Genomic DNA, 18,492 nt, shown 5'->3' with positions numbered 1-18,492 from the left:
ACAAAATTAACTCTATCCCAGCCAAAACAGAGAACAAATGTTAACCTTTACTTTAGAAGCACTTATTAACTTAGCGTAATTCCCCCTCAAATATTTTGTTGTTAACATTTGAGAATTTTATTTCATGGTTACACTATGAGAATTCTTTATATTGGACTTAGTAATAAAGCCAGTCCTGACTACCCTCAGGTTCCTGGGAGCAGGATCTTTTTTCTTGTGAGTTCCATCTTTTTTGCAGAAGGTTGCCAATAATCTAAACCCATAGTTGTGAAGACTTAGTATTTCATGCAAAAAGGCAGGGAAGTCCAGAATATAAAGTGTGCTAATCGCTACAGATGTTGCTCACATGTCTGTGGAAAAGTTGTTTTCAAAGCCTTCACTACTCTTTTCAGTAGAATATTAACTCTGATTCTGAAAAGTTGAACCACTGAAGTATTCAGGCTCTTGCTTCCTTTGTTCCAAACAGCTTCACAAGATAAGGAGTTGTCAGAACAAGTAGGAGACTGAAGTAAGTAGGAAATTACAGTATGTAGTAATCTCAGTGAAATGGCATCACAGGTTTTGATTTACCTATTTTAAGCGGAGCTGTCAGGCGAAAGTTCTCCCTGTACATTTTCAGATTATCTTGCTGTGCAGTGCACTGGAGCTTACTCATAACAAGGATGTGCCCAGCTGTGCCCAAGTGGCTGACAGAAATAAGCACTGCCCCTGCTCCAGGGGTACTGTGCTTGAAGGGTTACACTGCCAGATTGGATAGTGCAGAGGCTGCATTTGTATACTGTGGCATATTTAAGAGAAAACAAGTTAGGCTGGTCTTCTCTCTTTTCTTAAAGACCCCTCCTCCACTGACGTAGTATATTTGAGCTAGTAAGTTAGAACCCCTGTTTGTTAAATTAAATCTTGCCTTTGAGACTGCAATGCAGAATTACCAGCTGCTGCCCCAGCTTCTCTGTGTTAGCAAGCTGACAAGAGCCCTGTCCCTGGTCATTGCATTAATGACTTTTCACAAGAAAACAGATGGTTCCCTAATACTGGGGCATCTTTTATCTGCGAAGGGGAAGTTCCAAATACTGTAGTTCCATAAAACATGCAGGAAGGCGGATGAGGGCCTTCTCATTGATTTTTTTTTTTTTTTTGCCTGTCATTCACGCTTGAAAGAAAAAGCTGAATGTGAAGAGATGGTTCAGAAACATGCACAAAACTGAACTGTTGCATTCTTCCATATTTATCAGGAGCTAGAAGATGCATAATGAACGGTATCTGAGCATTTATATGTGCATATGCTTTCAAAAGCGAGTAAATTACTCAACTGTGGGTTGATTTCCATGAATTAATTTACATCAATTTTAACTAGAACCTCATATCCAATCAATGATACTCAGAGTATGACAGGTTTTGCAGCATTAGGTTTAAAATAGTCTGGAAGAGACTACAAGGGGTGAAAAGAGAGTTGTCAAAATACGTACTGCAGGTTACCCAAAGTAGTGCTTTGTGCAAAATGGGAAGTATTACACCATCTTTTCATTTGCAGAAGGAATGGTTCACTGCAGTATAAACTCAATGCTAAAATTCACACCTGTATGTTCTTTGTTTTATTTCACTTTCACATTGGATATCTGATTGCTTCTCAAAATACCAATATAGTGAGTATCTTCTTAAAATCTCCATGTCCCCAACACCCTTTTTAGAGGGGTGTAAGCAGGTAGAAGATTTTTCATTGCAGAACAAAACAAAACGAAGCTAGAATACAGTTTAATAGGCAGGAAAAAGTCAGAACTTCACGGTTGTACTGCTGGTGTTCACAGAACTCTCCTGGGTTTTCTCTTTCCCCTCCTCTACACATCCGTGCAATACTGTACATAATGCCTGAGAAGGGGGTTAATTCTAATATTAAATGCCCTATTTTCAGGATAATAATAATAATAATGCTGATTTGCTGCACAGAAAAGTCCATGGATATTGCCAGGTGCTCGGAGCTTTCACTGTGTTGTCTTTAGGTCTAAATGCACATTTTGAATCTAATACTGTGCAGATTTTCATCTGTTGGCTGGTGAAATTTATATAAACTCTTTAAAAAGTGTATGAATGAAGTGATTAAAAACATGTTTATTGCTTTCATGGAACCTCACTTCTCATTCAGAGACCTTTTTCTGTTATTAGGCAAATATTTTTAAGGCATTTGCTGAATTGTTCCAAGTTGCTTCAGCTAAACCTGCGCCTCTTGGCATCTGTGATTATCCATCATCAAGAGCAATATACGCTGTTGACTTGATGCTTAAATGGGACACCAGCAGAGATGGTGAGAAGCTCATTTCTTTGAATGTTGAATTCTCTATATTTGTGGGCCTTTTCAGAAATTTATTTCTTCTGTCTGAACTCTTATTATTTTTCAAGCAGTGTGAGCTGCGTGCTCTGTGCCTCCCACTGGCATCAAGGCGTATCTGGAGCTGCAGATCTGTGGGGTTGGCATCTGCCATGCTGGTTAACAGTAATGATGGGGGAGCTGTTAACTGTGCTTGGCTGAGTCCTTGCTTCCCTTGTGCCCCTGCTACTGCCATTCTCTGTTTAAAAAACAAAACAAACAAACAAAAAACAAAACCCCACACACAAAAAAACCCCAACTGTACAGCAATCTAGCCACTCTGACAGCAGCAAGTTTTGTTTCCCATTTATGGTGAGAGAATGTCTGAAATGCCTGTCTCTTTATGAGACATCTTAAAGAGACCTATCTTACTATCTGTGGCTTCCAGGCTTGGCCCAGTGTCTTCAATGCACAGTTACTTAATAAAGCAGGGAAGGGACCACATCCACCATTTCAGTGCTATTCATGTCCTCAGGACTGTCACTCAGTTGTTGCTAATTCTCTGCAAAAACATGTATGTGAAGTTGCTTCATGTTAGTGCCACAGCATGGCTAACTACCTGGTGCCTTTCTTCCACCCAGTTGTGGAGGACTGGTAGCAAAATTTGCCAAACGGTGAATTCTTTATTATCTCACCAGGAGGCTCAAAAATGTTCTGGAAGCGTGCCCAACCCAGACATGTGTCTCTGCAGAGACACGCAGAGAAAAATCACATAGAAAAGCAGCAGAAGCAGCAACACAAAAAGGGCTGTCGGGAGAGTACTAAACAGAACAGATCGTACTTTTTTCTTGTGACATTGTGGTCCCCGGAACACAGGGAAAATTCATTGCTTGTGTCCAGGTTTGCTGGAGGAGTGATTAGATGTTGTATATTGGGTGGGTGCCCCTATCCCACTTCTGCAGTGGCTGATTCTGTAAATATTGAATCACTTTCATGGAGTGAGATGATTGAGAAACAGGAGGTGTACAACTGAGCCTTTCCTGTTCAGATCAAGTGGAGCAAGGGGTTGAATTTGGGTGTGCTATGTCCATGTTGAGTGCTCTTTCAGCTGTCCCAGAGTTGTCTTGAATGGGAGAAGCAAAGCAACTCACTATTATTACTAGCTCGAGGAAAACTATTGTAGTAAAAGGACCAACCTCAGATTACAGCCCTGTCTGCACTGCGTAGGTCCCTAGCCTTTTGAAGATGGAGGCGTGGGTGCCAAAGTCACAGCTGTGGTGCTATAGGCTGCCTACGGACAAATAGGTTAGTTGCTTCTGTGCAGAGCAGAGTGTGGTTTACCTATGCATCAGAAGCTTGTACCCTCACTTATGATCTCAACACCAGACAGGATATAAAATCCTTTGTTTCTCTTTGCACAGAACGCATTTGATTCTGAACTCTGAACTGTACTGATGAAGTTTTAAAAGAAAATTAAACAACTTCTAGGAGTGAGATGAAGTGGCAGGTGGGAGTGCCTGGAATGTAAAGGAAAGGACTGCTAGAACTAGAAAGGTGGATATCTAAGAGCTTTAAGAAAGGAAGGTTTGTACTGAAATGTGAAAGGAGAAGCAGAGTTTTCTGGAAGACGTTTGAGACTGTCAAGCAAGACCGCTGTATCAGGGAGATCCTATTAAATCACTGCAAATTCTCATTCTAAATGAGGCATTGGATTAGCACAGTGATTGCAGAATCTGTTGGGTAGTTGTGCTCTGGATAATGGTGGTAGAACAGACCTCCGTCCCTCCAAAAAAAACCAAACCCACTGAAATAAAAACACCTTACCGGCTTGCCAGCTTGGGTCATAAAAGATGGCTTTCTCCAGACATTTTCTATAATCTCTGGCTTAAAGATAGGTAGTGATTCAGGATCTCTATAGAGCTTGTATTAAGAGGCAATGTTTGTGTTCCCCTTTACAGGAAAAAAAATGATGCAGCCTCAGATCTTGGAGGTGAACTTTAATCCTGACTGTGATAGAGCCTGCAAATACCACCCTACCTTTTTTAATGATGTCTTCAGCACCCTATTTCTGGATGAAACAGACAACTGCCATGTGACATGCATTGTCTAGCCACAGGAGGCTTGACTCTATTAACTTCCTTCACAGATATGCTTAACAGCAAGATTTATATTTCAGTTCTATGAGCTGCTGATGCAACTATTTTCCTATACTGGTAACCCAGGAAAAAAAGTCATCTCAGAAGAATATGCATATACCATATACTGTATTGATAATCATTTTGTCTGCATTTTCCTTGTCTTGCTTAGTTCTATAAATCATCGGTTTGTGTGGACCAAATATCTTGTTTATTGAATATGGGAGACCTCAAAATAGGACAGTAACTGGAGCAATTGACTTGTTTCTCAGGTAGCCTGATTGCTTGCTTGCTGGGAGACATTGCACAAGTTCCTCATGTCAACATTAAAACTATAATTTACTGAATCATGTTCGTATATCTTTCTTATCTATCCATGTTATACAAAGATGTAAAATGTTCTGATGGGAAAATAATATGGTATTTCAGTGCAATGAACTACTAGGGTAATGAGATGAAAGATTTGATGCTCTTCCCATTTTTCTTATTTAAAGAAAGGCAAACAAACCCCACAACATTTAGGAACCCTATACTGCTGGCTGTCATCCTTAGCTTGCCCCTTAAAGAAACTAGATTTGTGAGAAGTGGTCAGGCAGGAAGTGAGAAGGATGCAACGTCTAGAGCAGCACAGGAATGCAGAAGAAGCCCGAAGGAATGAAGGGGATCTGGGAAACTGCTAGAAGCCCAAGCAGTCTTTGGACTTCAAAGTTTAGGGCCTAACATACAGGTATTTGGGAATGGGGTGTCACTCCCTCCTCAAATCAGGGTAACTGGCTGAAATTTAGCAATTTTAGGTTATATTTATGTTCCTTTATATGTATGTACAAGTTGCAAAAATTCTGCTGTCTGTCATGAAGTCTATATTATGTGGGTAGTATTTTTTTTAAGCTAGTTGCAGCAATCAGGATCTGCTTGAGAGTGAAGTACAGTTATAAAATTGTATAAATGTTCTAAACCTTGCTTCAAGCTTTGCAAATATGCAGCATGTTACCCCTCCTGATCAGGAAGGGAGAGGGATATTTTAGGCTATTTCAGGCTGGTATGCAGAAACCTACTTCTTTCCACTGAGTGGAACATAGGCTGGAGAAAGAAACCATCTATGTCTTATGAAAATTCAGTCCCTGCACAGGAGGGGCAGAAGAGAGAGCTGGATTGCACAGCCAGAAGTGCTGCTCACAGCCATATCAACATCCTGTTATGAGTTAGAACTCTTTTGGACTTCTTACTTAAATGTGATTAAAGAAACATGGTGAAGTGCTTAACATAGATGTTGTGACTACTTCCAATGCAGGGAAAAAGTTTGTCTGTGATATAGAATATAGTAATGCGTGCTTGAGACTGGACATAAGGGGACATGCAGTGCTGCTCAGCAGATGTATTTGTCACTTGTAGGAGAGCAAAAGGCACTTTCTGCCTTCAAAGTACCTGAAAACATGTAACAAAGTGTCTGGGGATATAGAGTAAAGGGGAAGGTTTCCCTCATCATGAAGGGAAAAGTGATGTCACACTTAGCAAACCAGAAGAATGACTTTAAAAAAGTAGTAAGGTTTGTGCAGTGGGACCATAAGCTGTGGGCAAAAAGTCTGTTGCTGTGCTCTTAGACAAAAGAAATGTTTTTATCTTACAGGAAGCAACTGGTTGAACTAAGCATCCCAGATCTTACTATGTCAGCTACCATAACCCTGAGAAGGAGAAACCCTTGTTTCTATTTCTAAGCAGCTAAAGTGGGAAGGTGCAGGTAGGAGACACTAGTAGCTATGGTGTATGTACTGCCCTGCTGGGCAACAGACCCACCCGTGGCCTGGCTGCCGGCTCCACTGTCAAGGTCTAGTGGTGAACTGGCATCACACTGAGGGTCCAGGTGGAGTATGTTAGTGCTGTTTAGCCAGTGCTGCTGGTGATGCCTCAGAGGTGTGTGCAGGGGGCTGCTAATATTTTGATCCTTTCAGTTTCTGTCCAGGTGCTCTGAATTTCCTGTTTTGTCTTGCCTGTTGCAATTGTGAGGGGAAGAGATGAAGGGGATATCTTTGAGGCTATAGCATCCTGTTGCCTTCAGTATTTTTCTGCTCAAAACCATTTAAAACCAATAAAAACAAGGTTAGTAAGTTTACATGTAGTTTAATGCATTTAGCTGACACTAGATTGTACAGTGCTTCAAAGTGGGAAGGTACAAACTGTGGAAAAAAAAAAATCTTGTCTTAAACATTTCCAGAGTACAATGACCAGAAGATAAGTATCTGGCAACTGTAGTTGGACACATCATAGCACTGAAGCACTGTGTCTAGAAGTAAACATGAAAGATTCAGGCCACAGTCATGCCTGTCACTGTTAGGAGCAGCTTTCTGGAAGCTGTGTTAATATATGGCTGGATTTCTTCCCCTGAACATAATGAAGTTGCAGTTCATGCTTCTTTCTGGTAATAGTTAAAATGCTGTTGTCATATAAAATGTAATGCTATAACATAGAAAACTAGTACTTTTCAATCAGCACTATCTGCTGATTGAATTTGTTTGCTATAAAACTCAGTCAGGCATATACCCCTTTGACTTGCCTAGTAAAGACATACTTGTTTTAAACAAGTACTGCTTCGTGAACTTGTAATTAGCAAACTGATGTATAAGTAGTTCAGCTAAAAATAAGGCCATAATTTTATTTAGAAAATTCTTGGGGAAAAAAAAATCTTTTTGGCTGAAAAACGTTTATTCAGATTGTTTCTTGTTGCGATTGTCATTCCAGATACGGTAATTGAGTGCAGAAGCCATGGTGAGCCAAGCTAAATAAGGAATCATCAAATAAGCTGCTGTTTTGTTGATGTTATACCAGGAAGCAGTTGTAGCTGTTGCTGTACCAGTTGTGAGCAGGAGAGTCACCAACCCCTGAAACACAGGAAGGTGGTTAGTGTTGTTTTTACTTGTTGCATTTTCTTGACTAGATAATCTTTGTGTGGCTCTTTCCACTTAGCTCTGGCACTTGTTGGATCCCTCTGCGAGTTAATTCCTTCTCAGAAAACCAGCAAAAAGAGAGATATTTCTGCTGAGTTATGAGTTGAATTGACTCATAAAATGATACAACGTCACAAGAAAGGGCATTGCAGCTGGGAGCAGGAGAGAGAGAATAAAATCCTCCTCACCATACCCTCTTTTTGTGATAGCAGGAAGTGCTACACTGACTACAAACCCAGTATGACTTTGAGCCAGTCACTTAGCTAAGTAAACTTACCTAGTCTTTTCATGTCATAGATGCTGCCTGAAGAGTTGAATCAATGATGGATTGCAAAGTCTTCCACTATTACAGCATTGCATATATATTTAGAGAACCAGGCAAATATTTTTTATTTTTATTATTGATTTTTATTTTTCAGGCAAGCTGTTTCTATTCAGACTGCAGAAAATTAGTCTTGTCTAAAATGGGTGCTGATTACCTGAGTAATGTTATGATAAGCTTCTTATCACTGCTGTTTGCCAGATACCTAGGAATTTTAGTGAGGCATAAATGTTTACATTTTCTAGTCACACAAAGCTCTTATCAAAGGGTGGCAGAAAGAGCTTCTTGAAATCTAAATATTTAAGGATGTTGTAGATATGTAAATTCTCTCAGGTGGCTGCTGGGATGCATTAAGGAGAATTTTATAAATGACACAAAACTTCTGTCTTAGCACCTTGCAAATGACAGCAGAAGCCTACGATTAAGAAACTTACTCTTCCACTTACCCATCCCATTTTGTGTGCTCCAAAAAATATCGGAGTCCATGCCCAGTTTAATGCCAGCTGTCCTGCATAGAGACCCAGGGGAACCACCGACTTTTCATTGAAGCCCCCCAATTCCTTCCACACCAAGTAGGAACCGTATCTGGAGAAAGCAAATGTAAGGTGTAATTCAGTACTTTGGTTTGAAAGCAACCACACGTTCTTGATCAAGTGAAATTACTACAGTGCTAGGGTCTAAATTCATTTGGAAAAGTAGATATCCAGGTACTACTTGGCAGAATAACTGACTGCACAGGGTTGATCACCTACTGCAGATAGCCATATGGAGAAAGAAAAATTCCCTATTCTGCCAGAGTTCTCACTTCTAGGTGCAGAGGAGCAGATGACCCACTGCGTCTCAGTCTTAAAAGAGAAAGCTGTGTTGAAATGGAAGCAAGTCTAAGGGTGGAAGGGTAAAAGGTAAGTCTCTAAATAGTGAAGAAACTGTTAATTTTGGTACTGGGAGATGGTGCTTTAAAAATAAATTTTAAAAAAAAACCCACAACCCACTAACTTTTTAAGTGCATGAAATGGATATAGGAGAAGTAGGAATTGAGTGGCATCCCAAAGCACAGGTGAATATGGGGATGGATGGTGTTAGAGCAGGACGAACGCTATAGTCACTTTTCAGAAGGAAGGGGACGAAGATGGGAAGAAGAAAAATTTTAGGAGTTCTGTGGAAAGAATTAACCACAGGGAGCATCCAGCACCCTTCCTGCTTGCAGGATCCTGACTACTGAAAGATCTTCCAAAAATATTTTGAAGATTTTGAACAGATCTTCTTAATGCCACAGAAGAACAGTTCACTGGAGGGATCCCAAAATGTAAGCTGCTAAAGACAGGAATTCTCAGGATTTGGGAGATTTACTAATGTAAGGCTTATTTTTGCACTGAAAGAGCCCGATTAGAACAGGGAGCATTCATAACCTAAGACTATTTCTTTTGTTCTTGTTTGACTTTCTCTTTAGACATTATCTAGATTTCAATCCAGATGACTGCACAGCCATTCCAAGTGACTACAGAAAAATCCCCTGGATAAAATGCCAGCATCTGGAATTATACCCTTGTTTCAGAATTAGTAACTGAATACTGATTCCATCCTGGTAGGAATGTCAGCTGGTCTGTGCCCTATGCTGGACAGCAGGAGCTCATATGTGTTTCTGCTGGCAGTGGAGCAAAGATGGAGACCAACTTGTAAGCATCATTTTTTTAGGAGGAGACAAACATCCATAGGAGTAATTGTAAAGAGTTTGTCCTCATTTTTAGGTCGTACAAGAAGGATTTTTTTTTTTCTGTTTAACCCAGTTAGTGACCTAAGCTTGCTTCTTGGCCATGACTTTCATAAGGACTGAACAATGCAGCTTTGATATCTTGGCAGTTTGATTGCAGAGAGTATTAAAAAAAAGAAAGGGGGGCAGGGTAAGCATTAGAAACTTAACAGTTTATCTTCGTAAAAGGCATCAGGACCCAAATCTGTTCCTAAGTGATGTACAGGGCCACAGTGTGGACTTACAGTTCTTCGTACATCATGATCTTGGTCTGAAGTCAAAGTTAGATGTACAAATCTGCTAGGAAGCTAAATGTCAAGAAAGGCATGTAAGCTTATTAAATCTTGCTTTTAGTTATTTCTTGCTTTTAATATATTCAAGAAATTCTAAAGGAATGAGATGTCTTGATCATTCAAGGAATGTGTGCACATGATGAATTACAGAAGAAAAGGCCTGGTAATAAATATGATCTTTTTACTGAGCTAGATGTAGAATACATAACCGGGTCCATCCACCTCTAAATGTACTGATTCTGATATCATCAAAGTAAGTCATAAGCTGTCAAAATTTGGATTTTTAAAATATTTAACTTGGTATCCAGGTTTATGATGAGGAATCCAGAAACAGGGTTACAAATTGTGCAGTCAACTTGAAGGACGCCCTTCATGGGAAAGCCATTCAGCTCGTCTCTGATAAAAGGCATTTTTTTTATTCATAGGACAGTAATGATTCAAATGCCAACTCTTGGAATATACAAGAGTAGAGAGCAATTTTTAAAAGTACACTCTGTAAGAGGAGAAAGAAAAGAGAATACTGACGGGAAAGGAGGGACAGTACATGAGGCTATCAAAATTACAAAGCTTTTCTGGAAAGAAAATGAAACCAAAATGAGAGAATGCGTGAGAGCCAATTTAACATTCAGATACAGTTTCAGACATTGCATCATTGTATTTTGCAACAGGTGGTGTGGTATTTAAGATAACCTGCAGGATGACTATGTAATGTTAACTTGGAAAAGATTTGGTCTCTTTGAAACTTTATATAGTTAAGCCAGTGCTATGTACAAACTACAAATCACTTAAAATGTACTGTCATGATGGAAGAAAGGGGAGGGGTAAGCAATAAAAGGCATATTGTAGCCTAAAAACGATTACTGTTGGATTAACAACAATGTGTATTGGGAGCTAGGAAAAAACATGCTGAATCTTGGTATGTAGCTAGTTCTTAACGATCAAGTGCAGAAGAGACACAAAGCATCACTTTGTGCTTAGGGGCTACACTGACCGCTGTTGAGGCTGTAGGAGCAGAGTGCTACCTCCTCTGTGGCACAGCTCACCAGAGTTAACATAAAAGCACGTTATGTTGGGTGGACAGCTTTTAGAGCAGTCTGTGAGGAGTATCAAAACTACCCAAACAATCTCCTGAGACAACCTACCTCTATAATTATTTTTGCTACATCTTATTAAAAGGAACAGCTGCCAAAATACAGTAGTATTGAACTTTTAAGGTTCCTGGGGGAATGGTATTTGGCCTTCTGATTCCTTGTTCATTTGACAGTAACTGCTGTGCTGTCAAGTTTTTTAAACTAGTTAAATGAGGAGATGGTTTCAAGCATTTACAGTTTAACAGCCTGGCACTTTTATTTGAAAGGACATGTATGTTTTGATTTTGGTTTCTTTTAATTGAGCTCTGTTAGAACAGTTCTATCCTAATTCTCCCCCCTGCCCCCCCTTTTTTTTTTTTAATTTTCCTAAAACTACTGAAGAACATACATAGAAGAAATTCCAGTGCTGCCTTGCTGTATTGCTGCCAGCTTGGCAGGTCTTCCCCTCAGAATGAATGAGGAAAGTAAATTAATGGCAGCTTTTCAAACTCCTGCTTTTGATGTGGATACTTGTGCATGCAGAATGTCCTATCAAACCCACACAAAACTCCCAAAACATGTTTCTACCTGTTAAACAGGCAGCTTGACACAGTTTTTTACAAACATAGAGCCACAGGAATACAATAATAGTTCTCTGGTCCAGCATTACACAATAAGCAACTTTGAGATCAGATAAGTGCCTTAATACAATGTGAAAAACATACCCCATAGATGTATAGAGAGTTCCCCAAACAGGAGCAAACACCCAGTTAGGTGGACACCAGGATGGCTTCTGTAGAGATTCATACCACATTGGGATTTCCTTTTTGGTTATCTTGCTTCCTAAAAATCCTCCTGCATGGGGCAGGAGTGTGAAACCCACTGCTGGGGCCCAGGCTGGTACCACTTCCATTGAGACAGTGAATCTGAAACAAACCCAAACATGCTGATTGGCAGAGCAATTTTAAAATGCAACTACAAAAATTTTCCATTTTTGGCAATTTAAAAAATATATCTGTGTAGGATCTCATCCACAGCCTAGTCTTGTCATTGAGAAAGACTGCAGCTGAAATTAATGGATCTTGTACCCGGTTCACTGGACTATACTCACCCCCATAAAGGAACCTATCAATCATTTACATTGAGGGGGGAAGTGAGGCCTTTACTTCCTTCTCAGCTTTGTGCACTAAGATTACTGAATTTTACCTACATAAATATCCTCACCCATAAGTATGCCAAAGGAATAAAGCAGTTTGATATTATATGAACTCCACTTGGAAAAGAAAAAAAAAAAACAACACACCACAAAACAATCCACTAAGTGTATATTTCTGTATTCACCAAAAGGTCCATTCACTTAATGGAATGGCATAGTCAAGAATAAGAAAACAGTGTGTGCTTTCCTGTGCTGAAGCAAAATAATTTTATACCTTTTGTGGCATTTTTTAGCCTCAAAAGGTTGCTAAAGATGCTCAATGGCTAGTAAGAGTGATGTGAATTAGTAGCAGACACTTGAAAAGCTGCCTTGGAAAATAAACACCAGGGAGGACAATGAGAAGGTAGGTACTTAAATGATGTTTTGCTAAACATGGAAGGAGATCTTAGTGGATAAATGGGGAGTACACCTGTGGCTTCTTCATGAAGCACTCAATCAGTTGCAGCAATCACAGCTGCCAAGCCCATAAAGTGTACTGGATTAAATTTGCCTACACAAGTAAGACAAAGTAATGCCTTGCTCTGGTAGGCTGCTCTGCTTTAGTTAGAGTACAGGCAGCAGTAAAAAAAGTAAGCAAGTAAGCAGGGAAAAGCTTCATTGCAGATTTTCTGGCCAACAGCCAAATGCTACAGAAGAGCTGTGTTTAGCTTGCTAAAATGTAAGCAGATAAGAGGTATGATAAAAAAGGACAGAACCGAAACATGTTATTTTTTTCAAATGTACAGCAGGTAAATACACCCAATTCCTGTTCATCTGTTATGCAGGAGGGGGAGACAGCAGGAAGGAATCATAAGAGAGATTGCAGCAGTGGGGAAAGAGCAGCTGTGGAAGCCCCAGGAGAAAAAACAAAGTTTTAGAGCAACCAGCATTTCAGAGGCTTGTCAAGAAAAGTGCCATATTGACTTGGCTGTTGTCTTGGCCTATGTTTCAAAGTTTTTATTGCCATAGTTATGACTGGTGGGATGAGGAGGCAGGGAGTGGGGAAGAGGAAATCCCACTTGTAACAGATGTGCTTAAACTGACAGGAAATGGCGCACAGATGACGTTGCATTGTCGCAGTTCTGGTACAGTGGATTTCTGTTTTGAGAACAGGTATAAGCTTGGCCAGCAAGGAAGCTCTCTTGCATTATGGTTTCTGCTCCTGTTCTCAGGGGTCTGCCCATACAGTTACGCAGATTTAATGAAGAGATTTCAGTGGCTGGGACGACAAGCCAGATTGCATGGGATCAAGGAAAATCCTGGTGATAGAAGCAGAACAGAATTTTGAAGGCAAAACAGAGCATGGAGGGACTAGTGAAGCATGTAGGATTAGAAAGTTTGTAAGGAGTAAACAAGAAAGGACATGTAGGCTGCTGCGCTGTGGGCATGCCTCAGGGGAGAGACGTGGGAGGGCAATGAGTAGGAATGCACACAAAAAAGGCAGCAGACAAAGCAATACAACAGTCGAAGTCAAAAACAGAACAAAAGAATGAACCAGTGAAAGAAAAACTAAGCAGGGAAGAATTCAGAACTAAGGTTGGGGAGAAGTGGGAGAACGATATGCTAGTCTGTTGGAATCAGTATCAATTAGGTCTTGGGTGGAGGATGGACAATAAGGAAGGGAGGAAAAAATCTGCATAGCTCATTGCTGTAGTCATTGCTGCCACATTTCCTGCCTAATGGATTCTACTTGTTACTTACCAGGGAGCATCTTAAATGGAGCAAGGGAGTTAACGTGTTCTCCTGCGCCTAGATCTGTATTGTTACTTTCCTGAGGGAGCAGGCTGTCAGCTGCAGTATACACTACTTGTCACCTGTACTGACAGCATGAAAGGCTCTGCTTTCACTGGGATGTGAAGGAATTGCTTATGTGCAGGAGCAACAAGGTGTAATGGGAACAAGAGCTCCAAGCGCAATGATTCTCTTTGGTTGCCTTCAGATAAGTAATTCCCAAAGGTTAAGTTAGAAATCTAAAGTTACTAAGATCTCACTAATTCTTAACCCTGTTGCCCTTGCTTTGCCTACAAAGGGAACACTAGGCTTAGTTCTTTACACATGCTGTGAAGTGCTGGTCATCTGTGCAGCTCCAGTGTGGCTGTCAACTTTTTTTTTAAAGTGATAAGCAAGGACCCAAAGGGGTTTATGCTTCGTTTGGATATAACAATATCAGGGTAGTTTCCTGCAGGTATTAAGCAACTGGACTTTGTCAGGGGTTCTGTCAGCTTCTCCCCAGGGAAGAAAGTCTGAAAGTGTTCTGCAAGCTGAAAGTGCTAAATGCTATCAAATTGGAAAAATACTGCTCTGCTGCAGTTATTAGTGAATAAATGGATGTAGCTATGCATCTGTCCCTCTGCATGTTGGAGGAAGAACGCTGAAATAATTCTTAAGTGACAAGAGAAAGAAAATCAGGCAGGCAAACAGAAATGGGGAAGGCACAAAGCAAAGAAACAGGGAAAGTGAAGCCGTGCGTGAACAGGAAAGGGGAAGAAATTGAAGTAAAGAGATTGAACATACTGGCTTGAATTGAATGTTGGTGTCCTAGTCTTTTGACTACTGTTACTACTAATTATATACTATGTTTTCCAATAGTATTTCTCAGGACTGCCCAAGCATGGCAAAATACTCTCTCTTGCATAGTACCAAGGAGAAAGAGAAACAAAGCCATGCAGCAAGATCAGAATGTGCTGGTAGGCTCGGCCTAGTAGACCACAGCTGGCCATCAGCAGTGGGAATTCTTGTATTTTAATTCCTAAGAAATGAAATACTAGTATCAATTTCCCATAAAAAGCAGTAACTAACTCAGGGAGCAGCACTAGTTGATTTTGGAAGAAGCCTTGTCCATCTTCCTCTGGTTACTTGGTGTATGTAGGGTCTGTAGTCAGAGCGTGAGTAAAAGGCAGGGATGCACTGGAGAGTTGGTGCATTTGGTCAGTGCTGTAGCGTTTGTTTGGTTAGCTGTGCAGCATGAGATCTGTGCAACCTTTACAGAATGCCCAGTACAGTTTTTGAAAGTAATGTAATCACAGAGTATAAAAAGGATTATAAGCCCTGACTTCCTTTTAGTGTGTAGCTGATACTCCTGAAATTACTTGGTGATAACTTACACAGTACAGGCTTGCTAACACAGCCCCTCTGGCTACATCTATGTTACACAACCTAGAAATAATTACTATTTTCCCAATCATATCCCAGCTCCACTTCAGGGTGAGATCTGGTTGCACAATATTCTGTGGATGATATCTGCAGTGTGCCCAGCAGATACCTGCCTCTAAGAACCACCACAGTTGGAGATCTTTTCTCCCCGCACACACTTAACTTGTTTATTTCTGTTTCCACCTCTTATCTCTGCCCTGCAACATTTTCTTCATCATCCTGCCCATTTTCTGTTTAGCTCTAGTCTGACTTCAGGCAGTTTCAGCCATTTTCAGAGGGCTGCAGCAGGCCAGTTGTTTTACAAACATGTTAAATTAATTTTTCTAGATATTCAAAACATCCAACTTGCCCAAAGATGGTTCCAGTTACATAAAATAACAGGAGAAATAAAGCGGGGGGAGGGAGCGGGGAATAATACTGCAACTTGCTGCCTACTGGGCAGGTTGTTTCTCTGTGGTGGTGTAACATGCAGAAAATCACAGAGAAGCTTTCCGTGTCCTCCTCTTTCTGGAAAAAACATTGCGCACCCAAAAAAGCGATGGGGTGCACTATGGGGGGGACTAGCTATCTCATGACAGAGGAGCTGGCTTGCTTCAGCCTGATGAAAAATGAACTAAAACACTTCCTTGCTTCGAGCAGGTCTCTGAAAGGCAGGTGGGTCCCTTCCCCTTCTCTGGGCACACCCAGGGAGAGCTCAGTCAGTGGGAAGGAGAAGGAAGGGAAGGACAACTACTTTCATTGCATTTTCTTATATCCTTCTTCTGATAAACCTGTAACTAATCCCTTTCTTGTGCAACTTAGTGCTGCCTACCCAATCACATGGGGCTTAAATTATAGCTATCGCATTAAAAACACAAAGGAAAATCTCTCAGCAGGGCTAAATCACCCACGCGGTTCTGGGGTTTCTAGTCCCTGCTGTTTTGAGGTAGATTGACAAAGCTGTGAACTTACTGCTGAAGGGGGGGTCCCCACCAAGATACACGCTCTCCCTCTCATCCTCTACAGTGTATTTTTTGAGGACAGATAAGGGTCTACCCAGGTCTGAGAGGCAGCATGCAAATTTTCCCCAGGGAAAAGGCTTCTTCCTGAGATAGCTGTCTGACGAATTAAGGGGTGCATACTTAACTTATATTGATAAACTATTTATGTCTGTTGTGGCTTTAACTCCTGGAAAACCACAACACTAAAATCAAAGTTATATCACAGTCTGTGACACAGAATACAGCTACCACAAAAAGACAGTCTCACCTTTGTTATCTAATCTCAAGTAATAGAGAACCATAAAACAGTATATATTGTAAAATATAACTACAATATAAGTATCTAACACATAAGTGTATAGTATATGCTTGTAATATGTATTTATAACAAAAAATAAAAATTACGGTATTTATTTAAGGATATAAAGCAAGGTGTACTCATCAGAGACAACAAATCTCACTGCCCACGTTACACTTCTTTTAAAATGGCAGAGCACAAGTTGTGCACATAAATCTATGATTTATTGAAGATTCACATACTGGGAACTGAAATGGACGCTAGAACAAAATCTTCCCAGTGGTAATTTGCCATTTACTGCTCAATCTAATTTTCCCTGCGTATGTTTGTATAAAATCCTCTGCGCGCAGTGTACTTTAAAGACAAATCATCCCTTTGACTACCTTCCTCCCCAACCTCCTGCTGTAGGTTATTCTTCTTTGTCCACCCACTTGGAAAGTGTCATCCACATCTACTCTTTTTTAAAGTTAAGTTTCTCCTGGATGTTTCTAGTTTAAGTGCTGCCTAGGCCTGACTCTTTCCAGCTTGCCAAGTATTCTTTTAACAGGGTAAAATGTAACAAGCGCCACATCCAAGGGATGCTTTAACAGCAGCGGGACTTTTATGAGGTGTCACCACTGGTAAGTCTCAAGTGCTTTACAAGTGGTCTGCGCCCTTTACAGCAAACCAAAGATAAAACGGTAATGCCACTGACAGGGACGCATTGACAGCCGCAGTGTTACGAACTGGGCTGCTGTGGTGGTTTGCAGGAACTGGACTCTGCCCTGGGCTTTGCCTCTGAAAGCATCAAACGTGAAAGTCAAACCGTGAATCTTCCCAGGGCTTGACGGGTGTCTGGTAGGGTGAACTGTAATCCGGTGGCTTGCAAAAGGGGCGCCCCTTGCTGTCGCGGCTCGTGGGGCAGCTGGTAGCGAGGGAGCCTAGCAGCTCTAGCGCACAAGCTGAAGGCAACAAGAGCAGCGGTTGCTCTCAGAGTTTTCACTGAGGTACTACCTCAGTTGGCCCAGCTGCTCACCTGCCACCCAGCGCCTCCTCTCGGCTTAGCACAAGAGGTATTGCCGCTTACGTTACGGTAGAGGCAGCCACAGAGTGGGATGTAGTCATATATATGTCATATATAGCCTATATTACTGCCCATATATTTCAGCTAAGTTGGGAAGCTCACTGGCTTTTCCAGGTATTTTACCCTGGAGGCTGACAAAAATGGAGGAAACCATCTTATGGAGCAGCATAGGACAGAGATTAGAAAAGTGAGCAAAATCTGCTCACTGTGATCCTTTTGAATCGGCCCAAATGAAAAATCAGCAGAATTCCTTGCTATTCTGATCCATACTCCTTCTGCTGTAAACTAATACAATCTGTTTTACTAAACTGCTCTGTGAAAAAGTCTGACTCACTGCTTGATACTGTTTCATAACCTTAAGTGAAGCAAAATCATTGCACAACTGCAACTTTGGCATAGCAACTTTCCCTTTTTTTTTGTTTAATAATCCTGCTACTGAATGCTCAAATTAGTAACATGCATTTTTGTGCTGATTTATAAGCATTTCTTGGAAATTCAGAAAAAAAAAAAAAGCCCTTTCTTTTGCCCTTAAAGAAATGTACAATTAAAAACAAATTACAGCGACACTGAAAGAAAACACCTTTACTTAAATAGCAGCCTGAAATAACCGTCACTCGAGTGCACAGCGTCACTGTGCATCGTGTGAGAAGGCAGAACTGCGGGTCCCCGTGGGACCAGAGGGGCAAGAAGAGCGGGACCTCCGGTGCCCTCGCTGGGTCTGACCGGGAGCTGCGAAGCCCTGCGCCTGCGCAGCTGGACAGCTGGGAACTACCGGGAAACTCATATGCAAAACCAAAATTAATAATAAGCTTCCTTGTTTAGTTCCCTTTTCAAAAAAAATAAAGCCCTTTCCACGCCAAACACCGGCATGGAGAAGCCGTCAGTGTTTGCCTGACTAAATCCCCTCTGCCCTGAGCTGCGGTACGGCGGCAGCGGGGGCCGATGCCCCCCCGGGCGGTGTCCCCGTCCAGCGCCCGCGGCCCGTCCCC

General features: G+C 41.2%; 1 protein-coding gene across 1 annotated transcript; it reads right to left on the bottom strand.

The window, feature by feature from the left end:
* Positions 1 to 7,048: 7,048 nt before the first annotated feature.
* TSPO (translocator protein (18kDa)) lies at positions 7,049 to 11,736 on the bottom strand. Its single transcript, XM_009582199.1, has 3 exons — positions 11,540 to 11,736; positions 8,148 to 8,286; positions 7,049 to 7,313 (listed from the first exon to the last, which is right to left on the bottom strand). Exons 1-3 carry the CDS (start codon positions 11,725 to 11,727, stop codon positions 7,137 to 7,139), a joined length of 504 nt encoding a protein of 167 aa, XP_009580494.1. The 5' UTR covers positions 11,728 to 11,736; the 3' UTR covers positions 7,049 to 7,136.
* Between the last annotated feature and the right edge of the window lie 6,756 nt (positions 11,737 to 18,492).

This window comes from Fulmarus glacialis, unplaced genomic scaffold, assembly GCF_000690835.1.
Source record: "Fulmarus glacialis isolate BGI_N327 unplaced genomic scaffold, ASM69083v1 scaffold43547, whole genome shotgun sequence".
Lineage (NCBI taxonomy): Eukaryota > Metazoa > Chordata > Aves > Procellariiformes > Procellariidae > Fulmarus > Fulmarus glacialis.
This window is presented reverse-complemented; position numbering and strand designations above follow the sequence as displayed.

Coding starts and splice junctions, on each gene's coding strand:
- TSPO (XM_009582199.1), bottom strand. CDS start 11,727: ATGGAAGTGGTACCAGCCTGGGCCCCAGCAGTGGGTTTCACACTCCTG. Junction 8,287..11,539: donor ACTCTCTATACATCTATGGG/GTATGTTTTTCA, acceptor TGCTTTCTCCAG/ATACGGTTCCTACTTGGTGT. Junction 7,314..8,147: donor GAGCACACAAAATGGGATGG/GTAAGTGGAAGA, acceptor CCTGTGTTTCAG/GGGTTGGTGACTCTCCTGCT.